The sequence below is a fragment of the Hemiscyllium ocellatum genome, chromosome 11, assembly GCF_020745735.1.
Source record: "Hemiscyllium ocellatum isolate sHemOce1 chromosome 11, sHemOce1.pat.X.cur, whole genome shotgun sequence".
Lineage (NCBI taxonomy): Eukaryota > Metazoa > Chordata > Chondrichthyes > Orectolobiformes > Hemiscylliidae > Hemiscyllium > Hemiscyllium ocellatum.
The window spans coordinates 57550568-57564735 of NC_083411.1; the positions used below are offsets into that span (position 1 = coordinate 57550568).

Genomic DNA, 14168 nt, shown 5'->3' on the forward strand with positions numbered 1-14168 from the left:
GGGGTCTGCATGGAACACTTCAGTGCACGGAATCTTGTTGCCCACCAATTAAACAAAAACATTCTAATCAGATTCAAACCCAGCAAGGAGACTTCCTCTGCGTTTGTTTAAAAAATCTCGCTGATTTGAACTGATCTGTTGCTTTTTTACAAACTTTTTGTCAAGTACATCCTTTGAACATCCTGTACTTTCCAATACAGTGAAGTCGGGCTAAATTCTCCGATTTCTCCTTAAAGTGTGACGGCCAGTGAGTTTCACAGTGGCCCACAATCAATTTTCTAACACCGTCTTCTACGTTTCTCCTCACTAATTATAATCCTGAGATGATGGCTGCATTTCTCATGAAATCGTGTTTCCTGTGCTCCAGGTAAGATCTTCTCCTGGTTTCCTTGTACCACCCACCCCTGCCCCAAAAGCCCAGCTGCCACTACTTCAGACTCTCCCAATCAGCATTGATCTCTCAGACCTGCAGGGGCTCGATCTGGAAACGGTCTCAAGGGGAAAGACAAGCTCCTTCCAGGACAGAGATCTGAAGGTGCTGCTGGGCTGTCTGGTGGAGAGGATGGGAATCCTTATCCTTGCTCACCTCCCCCATCCCCCAAAGGGGAACACCATAACAAAGACAACCAACCTTGGCATAAAGAGCAATGTGGGTCAGTGCTGTGTACAGAGTGAAAAGATTTTCTGCACTCTGCAAGATCAAGTACCACCATCTTCTCTCTGTTACCTCTTACTCAGGATACGGCACATGCCTTTGCCAAGGCTCATGAACTACTTGCATGCATCGTGTTCCACCCAAGGGCTCACAGCATCACATCCTCCCAAACTGCTAACCCTTTCTGCATTTCCAGCTTACTCACTGGGAACACCTGATGACTTCTTGTTACAATGCTGTGGCTTTAGGAAGTGTGTTTTGTCCTGGTTACAATTAAGCAAAGTTTTAAGGCAGAGGTGCCGAATTGGCTAGTGAGAGCCTAGAAAGTAAACAACTTGGGAGGCCTTGTTTTTATTTAAAGTTGGAATAATAGGTGCAGCCTGGATGGGTGTGGCCAGCTCTCACAAATCAGGATTTCTAGTTTTTAGTTTTTTTAGTTTTGAAATTCAGCATCGGTTGCTATTGTGATGTTGAAAAAGTGGAACCTATTTTCCCCATCTCTTGATTATAGCCAAAAGCTAGCAGTTCTCTTCGTAGGTTGTTGGATTACATGTGAGACAAAATCTGTTTTCGAATTTGCCTTTTTGCCAAAAGGAGTGTTTATGGAATACTACTATATTGAAACAGTTAATTAGTAATAATTGTTGTATCTATTGTTCTGTTAAGTTTTCCAGTCGAGTTAATTTATTCTAAGTTCTTCTTTCTTTTGTTGTATTTTAACTATAGCATTTGAATACATTACGTTTTGTTTAATAGCAAGTAGTTTGACTAGAAAATAGTTTCTGGAACATGGCACTTTACATCTGTCTTTAAAATAAGAAAAAATTAGGGCCTAGTCTACCTTCTTAAAATATTTTGAGAGGGTCTGGTCCATAACACTCTCCTGCTCATCATCACCTCCTTCCGCTCATGTGTCCCTCTCTGTCATACTGAGTCTCTCCCTTTGTCTCATTGCGAAGGAAAGCTGGCCCACACCCTCACAGATTGATCCCTCAACTGACCTACCTGTAATCACTACACTACATCACTTGAACTGACTGTGACCATCCCCATATAGTGTGATTGAATGACTGTGGTGGATCCTCTAACGTTCACACATCACCACTTACTCAAAGCACACGAATTGTATTTGGTGTGTAAGCAGCTGGCAGTCTGAGTGATGATAGTCTCTGACATTCTGTAACCTGGTGCTAAAGTTAATGAGCGTCAATCCGCCATGTCAGCATCGATGTGTGAAGTGCATTGGGTGATGGCAGGATGGGTCTTCACCAAGCTATAATTGTCAGGAACTGGCTCTGACCTTTCTGTTGGGAATTTTCACTGTCTACGTTTCGTGGTAGAGGAGAGATGTTTTGGAAAAGCGATGTAAGTCGGTCAAATTGGGCTTTTAATGAACTGCAAATGCACTGAAATAAGGTCGTCACCTCTTTGAACTCACCTTTCTAAGCTCAGGGCAAGTCAAGACCTTCTTTTGCAATGATGCAAATCTATACTTTTTTCTTTCTCACCTTATTTTGTCACCACACTTGTCATTACTCTCATGACATCAGGGTGGGAGAATTCACTCAAAATTTGAAAATTAAACCTAAGCCTTTCAAATTCACAACTGTCCCAGAAGATGGCATTCCAAGGTAATGTCTGGGACTGTAATTTTCAAAGTTTCCCAGCACTGGATCAAAATCCCATGGCCATTTGATGTCTAACCCAATAATTCAGATCTCTGAATCATTTATAGAGTCAGGGCAACACGAAAAGAGTATTAAATCCAATTCATCCATGAGGACCAGATAACTTAATTTAGTCCCATTTGCCAGCACTTAGCCCATATCCCTCTAAACCCTTCCTGTTCATATACCCATCCAGATGCTTTTTCACTGTTGTAATTATGCCAATGTCCACCACTTCCTCTGACAGCTCATTCCATGCACACACCACCCTTTGTGTGAAAAAGTTGCCACTTAGGACTCTTTTAAATCTTTCCCTTTTCATCTTAAACCTCTGCCCTCTAGTTTTGGACTCCCCCACCCCATGGAAAAGTCCTTATCTATTTACCCTCACGATTTTATAAATCTCTGTAAGGTCACCCCTCAGCCTCCAGGGAAAACAGCCAATCTTGTGGCAGTGACTCTGTTGTCATTGTGTATCCCTCCTCCACATTCGTGTTTTGCTCCTTGATTTGTTCCATTCTGACTTAATTTGCCTAACACCATTACCCCCTTTGTTATTGTCCAGTCTTCAATCTCAGCACAGACCATCCCATGTTTTTTTCTTTCCACTCTCTACCCTTGCATTTGCTTAAAACCTGGTACATCCCTAAGGCTAGGATTTAATGTGGTGAGTACTAAGTGTGGGCATAGGTGACTTCAAGGGGCATTAACCTACTTAGGCTCTCTTTATCACCCCAGCATGAAAGTTCATTGGATTGAGCATCAATTTGGTACTTAAGGGCTTCTCCTTTGTCCAATCAGGAGCCTGCTCACTGAATCCTTGCCCTGTCCACCACCCACCCAGAGGTAACTGCTCAATCAGAAATTTGTAGGCTCAGGGTTGGAAGCACAAGTGGCACACCATGACCAGCTTCACCAGTGGGTAAGAAAGTGGGTATTTTGGGGACACTATTGGGGATGGGGTGAGTAACCCTCCCTGTCCCAATTAGCCCCAGATTCAGGCAAGTGGAGCTTCCCTGTGAAGAAAACACGCCCTGTTCCCACCAGCTGGGAGAGAGGGTATTCAGCCCAATGAGTGGCTTAGGCCCTTGGAATCAAGGGTTATGGAGATAAGGCAGGAAGTGGATACTGATTAGGAATGATCAGCCATGATCATATTGAATGGCGGTGCAGGCTCGAAGGGCTGAATGGCCTACTCCTGCACCTATTGTCTATTGTCTATTAGCTGGTGATTCAAAAGCTTCACTTGTTGGCGGGCTGAGGATGCCCACCATGGATTTTCCTGCCCGGAGTGGAGGTGGTGAGAAAGGGACTGAGTACACCTCTGGGTGAACTCAACCAAATATTTGCCCTTTCCTCACCATCTCCAGGGAGGGGAAATTGCACCCTGACTTTACCCACTTCTGATGAAGGCATATTGGAGCCTGAGCAGACCATTCAGCCCCTTGAGCCTGTTCCGCCATTCTAGACCATGGACTGATCAATCACCTCAACGGGCGTGTCAGTGACTCACTAACCTGAAAGTTTCTCCACAGATGCTGCCGAACTTGCTGAAAATTTCCTGGTTTTATTCACTAACTACATTTTGATCTCATCCTAGCCAATTTGCTGCAGTTTGGACAGAGCAGAGGTTCTGTGACTCATAGCCTCTGTCTTTGATTCTATTAACTCACCAAGAATCTTCTGATCCTTTGACATTCTCGAAACAGCTTGCTGGAATTTTTCACCCTGGTTTTGGCAGGTTCCTAGAGAATGGGTGTGTCAGTTTTGAGGTGGATACAGAGAAGCAGAGGAAATCCCTTTTACAATGACCTCTCTCTCAGAAAGCCAATGCGATGGGGAGAGACTACGAGTGAGAATTTTGCAGGAACCTGACCGAGTCCAGGCTGGGGGTGGGGGATGGGGGATTGAAGGGGTGTGGTGAGGATGGGTGAGAGGTGGATTAAATAATATGGAAAATAATAAGATTCTGACAATGATTGACAAATGTGACCCTTGCTTTGTTTGTGATTGAAGTAATCAAGGTCCAGCCGATGGAGCAGCTGCTAACACAAACCAGCCGAGCAGCCCTTTGAAGGTCACAGTGAAGATTATCAAAGATCCACTCCTGGACTACGGTTTTATGGTCTCAGAAGATTCACCAGTATGTGTGAAGTCTGTCACTGCAGGTAAATACCTGGGAATGGGAGGTTCCAATGTGGGCAGCACGGCAGCACAGCAGTTAGCACTGCTGCCTCACAGCGCCAGAGACACAGGTTCAATTCCCGCGTCAGGCGACTGTCTGTGTGGAGTTTGTACATTCTCCCCGTGTCTGCGTGGGTTTCCTCCGGGTGCTCCGGTTTCCTCCCACAGTCCATAAATGTGCAGGTTAAGTAAATTGGCCATGCTAAACTGCCTGTAGTGTTAGGTGAAGGGGTAAATGTAGGGGAATGGGTCTGGGTGGGTTGCGCTTCGGCGGGCCGGTGTGGACTTGTTGGGCCGGAGGGCCTGTTTCCACACTGTAAGTAATCTAATCGAACTGAGGGAAGGCCTGAAGTGTTTTCAAGAGGGGCTGAGGGTCTGATAGGGCCAGGGCTTTTAACTGATACAGTCCATCTCAACACCTCCAGCATTAACTCTGAACTCTTCTCAATCTTTGTCAGTTTTGCCATGGTGACAATACTTCAAGTGGAATTTTCTCTTCCCTGAAGATGGTCAGAAGGTGATATAATGGGCTTGGCCCCTCACCCTCTTCCTGCCACCTCGGTAATTAATTAAAATGATCCATAGACGGCCTTCTTGACTTCCACCAAAATGGTCAGTTAAGGGCCTTAACCCGTCATCTTCCAAATTATCTGCCCCCTGGTGGACAAAGCTGCCTAGTTTCCAAACTGAGAAACCATGACAACTTGCAAACTAGGTTAAGGAATAGAGCCTGCATTTTATCCAACTAGTGACAATGGAGGCAGGGATGGGGGCAAGGGAATGGCCTCAAATCCGCACCCCTATCCAAGCCTCCAACTCCTCCTGAGACCCCTTCCTCAAGAACCCACCCCACAATAAGATCATAAAAGTGGCTTATCATCTCATTGCTGGATTTTTTCCAAAGGGTAAGACACGACCAGTGGACGTTAGGACCCAGAGGTTCTCTCCTCACGTATTTAAAAAAGTTCATAGAGATTTGTAGGGCCTTTACTACTGTCTCTGATCAGCTGAAAATTAGCTACATCTTCAGCCACTCTGTCCTTAATGATAGGCCTAGATATTTGCCAATGCAAGATGTGAGGTTAATTGGGCTATAATTCACCAGGCTTCTGAATTTAATTTAATTTAATTTATTGTCTCGTGTACCGAGGCACAGAGGAAAGCTTTGTCTTGCGAGCAATACAGGCAGATCACCGAGTTCAGTAGCATAGATAAGTGAACAATAGGTAAACAGCAGCAAAAACAAAAATACAGGTACAGGCGAATGTTAAGAGTTTGTGAGTCCATTCAGTATTCTAAGAACAGTAGGGTAGAAACTGTTTCGAAACTGGCTGGTGCGTGTGTTCAGGCTTCTGTACCTCCTCCCCGATGGTAGAGGTTGTAGAAAAACATTGAAGGGTGGGATGGATCTTTGAGAATGCTGGCGGCCTTTCCTTGACAGCGGTCCTGGTAGATGGATTCTATAGATAGGAGGTTGGCCTTTATGATTGTCCGGGCCGAGTTCACCATGGTGACGCATCATGGGTATACAGTGAGTATAGTAGGGGGATGAGTGCACAACCCTAGGGGCTCCAGCATTGAGCGTTAGTGAGGATGAAATATTGTCCCCAGTCTTCACTGATTGTGCCCTGTGGGTCAGGAAACTGAGGATCCAGTTGCAGAGAGTGGCTCTTAGTCTGAAATAACTAAGTTTAGTAATCAGTCTCGAGAGGATAATAGTGTTGAAAGCTGAACTGTAGTCAATGAGTAGGATTCTCATGTAGCAGTTCTTGGTGTCAAGATGTTCTAGGGCGGAGTGAAGGGCAAGTGATATGGCATCTGACATGGATCTGTTGGTCTGATTGGAAAATTGGAGTGGGTCAAGAGCAGTGGGGAGGCTGGAGTTGATTAATGCCATGACCAGCCTTTCAAAGCATTTCATGACCATTGAAGTTCGGGCCACTGGGCGGTAGTCACTGAGACATGCAGCATGAGCCTTCTTAGACACAGAGATAATGTTGGCCCTCTTGAAACAGGCAGGGACAGTGGCCTGCTGCAGGGAGAGGTTGAAGGTGTCTGAGAAGACCTCTGCCAGTTGATCTGCGCATGCTCTGAGTGCACGGCCTGGTACTCTGTTTGGTACCATCACTTTCCTTGGATTCACACGAAGGAAAACTGATCTGACCTCTGATGCAGTTCTTCTCCCTTTCTCAACTGTTGGAGTGACATGAGTAATTTTTTCAGTCTATGGGACCAGTTCCTCAGCTTTGATAGGTTACAGTCAGGGCATATGCATTGTCTGCACCAATTCTCCTTTAAAACTCTGGCATGGAATCTTCTGCTCTGGGTGATTTGTCACACTTTCATGCCTTTAACTTGTTCATTATTTTCATAGAATCATCATTGAATCCCTACAGTGCAGATAGAGGCTATTCGGCCCATTGAGTCTGCACTAACCGTTTGAACAGCATCTCACCCAATCTCCTTAACTCCACATTTACCACAGTTAACCCACCTAGCCTACACACTATGGGGCAATTTAGCACGGCCAATCCACCCAACCTGCACATCTTTGGACTGGCAGGAAACCGGAGCACCTGAAGGAAACCCACATAGATATGGAGGGGGAAGGTAGAAGCTCCACACAGGCAGATTTGCTTTGGTTATTTTGGTGAGCTCCTGTCCTTGGTCCAATATCAATTTCCTTATGATCTCTAGCATGCTGGTCCTCGGGTTCTACGCTGTGATTATTCAACACACACAAGAATCCTTAGTTCCTTGACATTATCTGTGTTCCCTAGTTCTTTATAAGAAAGTCACAAACAGGTACAATCCACCTCTCTCTCTCTCTCTCTCTCCACAATCTGAGAAATGCATCATTCCCTTTTCATTGAGATGAGACAAGCTTCAGGCAGCAAGATGTGCAGTTGTAAAAAAAAGTATGAATAATTATCTTTTTTTTAACCTTTGCATATGCTAATAGCTTCCCATGTACTTTCAGTTTTTTCTCCTCTTTCTGTGAGGGACAACTAATGCTCCTTTCAAAAATATGCTGACTTCATTTTGCTTCTTAGGTGGTCCTGGAGAGGGAAAGCTATTCCCAGGTGACCAGATTTTACAAATTAACGACATGCCTCTGGATACAATTTCCCAGGAATGTATCGATAACATTATTAGGTGAGGACCCTTTTAGTGCATTCACTGAATGTAAAGTTTTAATAGTTACCACCAGCTAATCATTAATGGCCAGAGTCGTAGGTAGACAGGATAGTGAAGAAGATGTTATGGTTTCCTTTATTGTTCAATGCATTGAACATAGGAGTTGGGATGTCATGTTGTGGATGTACAGGACATTGGTTAAGCCACTTTTGGAATATTACGTGCAATTCTGGTCTCCTTCCTATCGGAAGGATGTTGTGAAACTTGAAAGGTTTCAGAAAAGATTTATAAGGATGTTGCCAGGGTTGGAGGATTTGAGCAATGGGGAGAGGTTGAACAGGCTGGGGCTGTTTTCTCTGGAACTTCAGAGGCTGAGGGGTGACCTTATAGATGTTTATAAAATCATGAGAGGCCTGGTTGGGGTAAATAGCCAATGACTTTTCCCTGGGTGGGGGAGTCCAGAACCAGAGGGCATAGGTTTGGGGTGAGAGGGGAAAGATATAACAGGGTCCTAAGGGGCTTTTCACGCAGTGGGTGCTGCATGTATGGAATGAGCTGCCAGAGGAAGTAGTGGAGGCTGGTACAATTGCAACATTTAAAAGACATCTGAATAGGAAGGGTTGAGAGGGATGTGGGCCAAATGCTGGCAAATGGGACTAGATTAATTTAGGATATCTGTTCGGCATGGATACGTTGGACTGAAGGGTCTGTTTCTGTGCTGTACATCTCTATGACCTTAATTGAGGGCTGTCTTTAAGTCCTTTAATAGGTGAACTTGCTATGAAGTTTGAATTGTGAAGTTTTGTGACCTTCAAAGTGCTATATAAATGCAAGTTGTTGGTGGCAAACTCAGAAAATAAAACAAAACTAAAGTGTAGAAAATTGTTTGCAGTTCTAAAGGGAGATCACCAACAAGACTTAATTGAGTGTCATATGTCTCCTTAGTTCTACAGCAGCTCACCCAGACATCTTGCACAATAGTGTTCTATCATATAAACCATTACATATATTGAATTACACAAACAGTTGAGTTCTCAGTTACTCACAGAGACAAATATTCTGCTGCACTCACAGTCGACATTTCAATCGAAAATTCCATTACACAGACAGTTGAGTAAGTTTTCACACACAAGTTTGAATATTCCATTACACACCCGGCCAGTTCTCTATTACATGCAAACATAATTGAATACCCCATTTTAAACACATTTGAAAATTCAAATACAAAGACAAACTTGTATGCACAATTGAATGCTCAGATATGCGTTAAGAGTGTGGTGCTGGAAAAGCACAGCAGGTCAAGCAGCATTCGAGGAGCAGGAGAATCGACATTTCAGGCAAAAGCCCTTCAACAGAAACCCTTTATTCCTGATGAAGGGCTTTTTCCCGAAACGTCAACTCCCCTGCTCCTTGGATGCTGCCTGACCTGCTGTGCTTTTCCAGCACCACAGTCTCGACTCTGATCTCCAGCATCTGCAGTCCTCACTTTCTCCTTCTTTGATATGTGCACTGCCAGGTTATACATACAGTCAAAAACTTGGATATACATATAGTCAAATACTCCATATACACACAATCAAGAACTCCATTCCAAGTACTATTGAATGCTCCGTAGTGTACCCTACACAAACAACCAGTACCCCATTACACATACAGCCAATTTCTCCATAAATACAGACAGTTGAACACTCTATTATCCACACAGTTGAGTTCTTGCTTGCTTACCTAAGATGAATTCTCCATTGTATCCATAGTCCCACTATTTATAATTCAGTGTATTCTATCAGAAATGTAGTTAAAGAAAGCATTTTAAGTTAAAGATTGTTCATAAATGATAAACCAAAGCAAGGTGTATGTAGCGTGTGCATTTGTCAAACCCAGAGCCTCTTTTGTTGGAATATATTTCTCCTGTCCAATGCTTGTAGCTCTAGGATTCAGTGCTAAGGTGGTGATCATTACAAAAGAATCTCTCAGTAACTTTACTGAATTTGATTTGCTTCCTGTTAAACGTGTTATCAAGGGTCTTGGGCTTAAACAGTGTTGTCTGGCTGGATCTTAAGAACTGTTTAGCAGAATATATAGAATGGAGTTCCCACCTGTGTAGAAAACCTCACTGCAATCCCAATTTAAATACATGCCAAACATTGGAGGCAGGGTTTGTAAGAACCAAATATGTTAAACTAAGTATGGTCTGAGTTATGACTTGTACTCTTTTGGATGTATTTCAATCTCCAATGTGTTCATGATCACATCCAGAATGTGTAAGGCTGACGTCTTCATTAGACTTCACTCTGCTTTAATCTGGGCTGTGGGAGACTGCTTATAGGAAGGCATCTTTACCCTTTGTATCTGAACTCTGGACTTACACTGGAGCTTTAGTGCGATTGTTTACCAGAAATGTTTCTGATGCTGATGTCTTTGTGTAAACATTGGTTACCATGAGGGACTCTCCTTCTCAACCTTTCCCCTTGTCTGAGGTTCAAGTTAAACCACTACCATTACAGAAAGCCCTAATAGAGCCAGAGAGTCATGGAGATGTACAGCACAGAAACAGACTCTCCAACTCATCCATGCTGATCAGATATCCTAACCTAATCTAGTACCATTTGCCAGCGCTTAGCCCTATATCTCTCTAAACCCTTCCTATTCATATACCTATCCAGATGCCTTTTAAATGTTGTAATTGTACCAGCCTCCACCACTTCCTCTGACAGCTCGTTCCATCCATTCACCACCCTCTGCGTGAACACGTTGCTTCTTCAATCCCTTTTATATCTTTCCCCTCTCACTCTAAATTTATGCCCTCTAGTTCTGAACCCCCCCCCCAACAATAGAAAGACTGCATTGTGAATCTTTTTATTTCTTTATTTCTTATTTTCCTAACATATACTGTGTATATCTGTCATGTTCTGTAACTTATTTCTTTATTTTCTCTAATTTTATACCTGAGATTTATACCTAGGTATTTTGTACTTCAGGTGCCACTGTGTGTTGGTGACATTGTACACTTTTCACTGCACTCCAGTACTTTTGTAACTTGAGCACACGTGACCCTGAACCTAATTCTAATTCACCAGTCACCTCTCTTTCTCAAATGAGAGAGCAGTCCCATGGGGCTTGTAAGATCGTGGCAATTTTATTTTTAACATCGAACTACAATCTGAGTGAGATAGACGGACTAGATCAGATTGGGATGTCTGGTCAGTGAGGACAAGTTGGACAAAAGGGTCTGGTTCCACGCTGTACAACTCTTATGAGTCTTATGTGTTGCTGTTAAGTTCAAGCCTGTGATCCCGGAAAATAATATTCTGTGCCAGGAGCTTAATTTTGCAGGTTTTAGTCAAGTGTCCTTTTTTTTCTGCATTGGACCCATATTGCTTTAATATTTGTCAAATTGTTTATTGCAGGGAATGTGGTAACACTGTTACAGTGACTGTCCTGCGAAATACCCCTGTAAGTACAATCTTTCGACTTTTAAAAGCAGAGCTTTCCAATGCTACTCATGGTCATCAGTTCGATTCCAGCCTCGGGCGACTGTCTGTGTGAAGTTTCCATATTAAATTATTAAATTGCCCGTAGTGTTCAGGGATGTGTGGGTTAAGTGCATTAGTCAGGGGAAATGTAGAGTTATATGGTAGGGGAATGGGTCTGGGTGGGATACTCTTCAGAGGGTCGGTATGGACCTGTTGGGCCAAATGACCTGTTTCTACACTGTCGGGATTCTATGGGTTTATTCACAACTCGGTTGCAGTCCAGGAGAGATTCACTCAACGTGATTCAGATTCATTCCCAAATACTTTAGTCTGGCATTTGCAATGGCAGTTTGAATGACATGCCTTAGATGGAGAGGCTAGACAGGATGGGCTTGTATCCCGTGGAGTTTTGAAGACTTATTAGTGAAATAACGAACAGATATAACAAATCTATAGATGGGATGGATGCTGACATTTACAGTGAGCACTTGATCTTGGACACGGGAACAGGAGCAGGCTATTTGGCCTGTTCCTTCAGTCAGCTGTATCTCATCTCTGTCTACTCACTGTCGCTGAGTATTCCAATAAAAATCTATCAAACTTCAATTGACCCTGTTTCCTTAGCATTAAGAGAACTAGATGTCTTGAAGTAAGCTTGCAGAAAGCCACCTGACTCTGAACAGGATGGTGCTTTATGTTCAATTAACATTTGATGGGGCTTGATGAGACTGTGCACTGCTCCAAGTTTGACACAAATTCAACCAGCTCACGTCAGAAGGGTTTGATTCATGCTTCAGTGGCCATTTGTCTTGTGTGATGTGTTATCAAGCTACATAATCAAAGAAGTTTCCAGGCTTCATGCAGGATACAAACGAAGATTTGATCATTAATCTCAGCATATCCTAAAGTGGAGCAGCACCCATCAACTAGACCTCCAGCTCTCTCTATCTAGTTAGAAGTACATGCTATTACGGGGATATTGGATGAGCTTCAGTGCAAGACTGAGGCAAGCACTAGACTTTTAGAGTTGAATTATTAAACCGAGATGCCATGTCCTCTTTCAGATGGATTCAAAAGGTCACGTGGCACAATTTGAATGGTTTATTGCAAAGGGAATTAACTGCAAGAGTAGGGAGATTATACATTAATTTTACAGGGCTTTGGGGAGACCACATCTGGAGTACTGTATACAGTTTTGGTCACTGTACTTATGGAAGGATGTTAACGCATCAGAAGCAGTTCAGAGAAGGAATACCTGGAATAAGTGGATTGCCTTAGATCGAGAGGCTAGATAGGATGGGCTTGTATACCGTGGTGTTTTGAAGAGTTATAAGTGAATTAACTAAAACATCTAAGATCTCAAGGGGTCTTGAACGGGTGAATGCTGAAAGAATTCAGGTTTCCTCTGTGAGAGAATCTGAGAACTGGAGATCATTATTTTAAAATGGGGGGCACCCATTTAAAACAAAGATGAGGAAACCCTTTTTCTCTCAAAGGGTTGTGGGCCTTTAGAATTCCCTTCCTCACGAGGTAGTGGATGCAGAGTATTTAAATATTTTTTAAGGCAGAGATAGACAGATTCCTGATGACTGAGGAGTTGAAAGATTATCAGGGAGATACAGGAATGTAGAGTTGAGGTTAAAATCAAGAGGAGGCATGATGGCTCAGTGGTTAGCAGTGCTGCCTCACAGGGCCAGGAACCTGGGTTCGAATCCAGTCTTGGGTGACCATGTGGAGTTTGCACAATCTCCCTGTGTCTGTGTGGGTTTCCTCCTGGTGCTCTGGTTTACTCCCACAGTCCAAAGATGTGTAGGTCAGGTGAATTGGTAGTGCTAAATTACCCATTGTATTCAGGGATGTGTAGGTTAGGTGAATTGGTAGTGCTAAATTGCCCATTGTATTCAGGGGTGTGTAGGTTAGGTGAATTAGTCAGGGATTACTGTTGGAGAGTGGGTCTGGGTGAGTTACACTTTGGAGGGTTGGTGGGTGGACTTGTTGGGCTGAAGGGCCTGGATCCTACAATAAAATCAGAACAGCCGTGATTTTATTGAAGAGCGAAGTAGGCTCATAGGCCTACTCTCTTGATCCTTGTTTGTATGTTCGTATTTTAGGTTACAATCAAACTTTTGGAACTCAGAACATCAGTGCAGGGCTTTCCCAATTGCCACACATTGTCAACACAAAACGCCAAAGCTGTTGTTTAAGTGCCATGGTTTCTGTTTGTATACAGGGGCCCAAGTCATCATTTATTACTGAAGAAAAGCGAGCCAGATTGAAAAGCAACCCAGTCAAAGTACACTTTGCTGAGGAAGTGATCGTCAATGGCCAAGTACAGGTTTGTGCCTTCCACAGGCATTTAGCCCACTAACTCGTTCAGCCAGATTATAATTAATCTGATTTGCTCCCAGTATGTTCTGGACTGGGTAACTTGTATTTTTCTATATAACACTAGGTGCCTTATTGGTTTTATGCTTCCTGAGGGCCTGAATAATGTTCATTGTGGCGAGCGTTGGTGAAACTTGAGTCCCATCCTAGTATTTTAGAATTAAACAAAGCTAATTACATAGGGAAATCGACAGATTTGGCCCAGTGGGCCATGCGGAAAGACTAAAATGTAGGACTATTGATGAACATTAAAGGAGACATTTAATTCCTCCAACTAAAATATATTTAGAAAGGAAGAAAAGAATATAAGAGGGATAAATGCATCCATAGCTAACTAAGGAAGTTAAAGATAACATAAGGGCAAAAACTAAGGCATGCCATATTGCAAAGAGCAGTGGCAGGCTGGAGGATTGGGAAACTTTTAAAGACCAGCAAAGGGTGATTCAAAAGTAATAAAAAGAATGAAGGTTAATTATGAAAGAAAACTAGCTCAAAATATAAAAACAGACAGCAAATAATTTTATCAGTATATAAAAAGGAGAGTAGCTAAGATGAATGTTGGCCCTTTCGAGGTCGAGGAATTAATAGTGGGGAGCACAGAAATGGCAGAGACTCTAAATCAATATTTTACCTCAGTTTGCACAGTGGAAGACACTGAAACCATCC

General features: G+C 43.2%; 1 protein-coding gene across 1 annotated transcript in view; it reads left to right on the forward strand.

Annotated features, from left to right (window-relative positions):
* Positions 1-14168, forward strand: part of LOC132820019 (FERM and PDZ domain-containing protein 1-like) — a 146712-nt gene that overhangs the window by 97797 nt on the left and 34747 nt on the right. Inside the window, exons 6-9 of the mRNA XM_060831945.1 lie at positions 4339-4490; positions 7560-7662; positions 11052-11097; positions 13348-13452. Of these exons, the coding sequence (XP_060687928.1) occupies positions 4339-4490; positions 7560-7662; positions 11052-11097; positions 13348-13452 (406 nt within the window). The remainder of the gene's footprint in view (positions 1-4338; positions 4491-7559; positions 7663-11051; positions 11098-13347; positions 13453-14168) is intronic.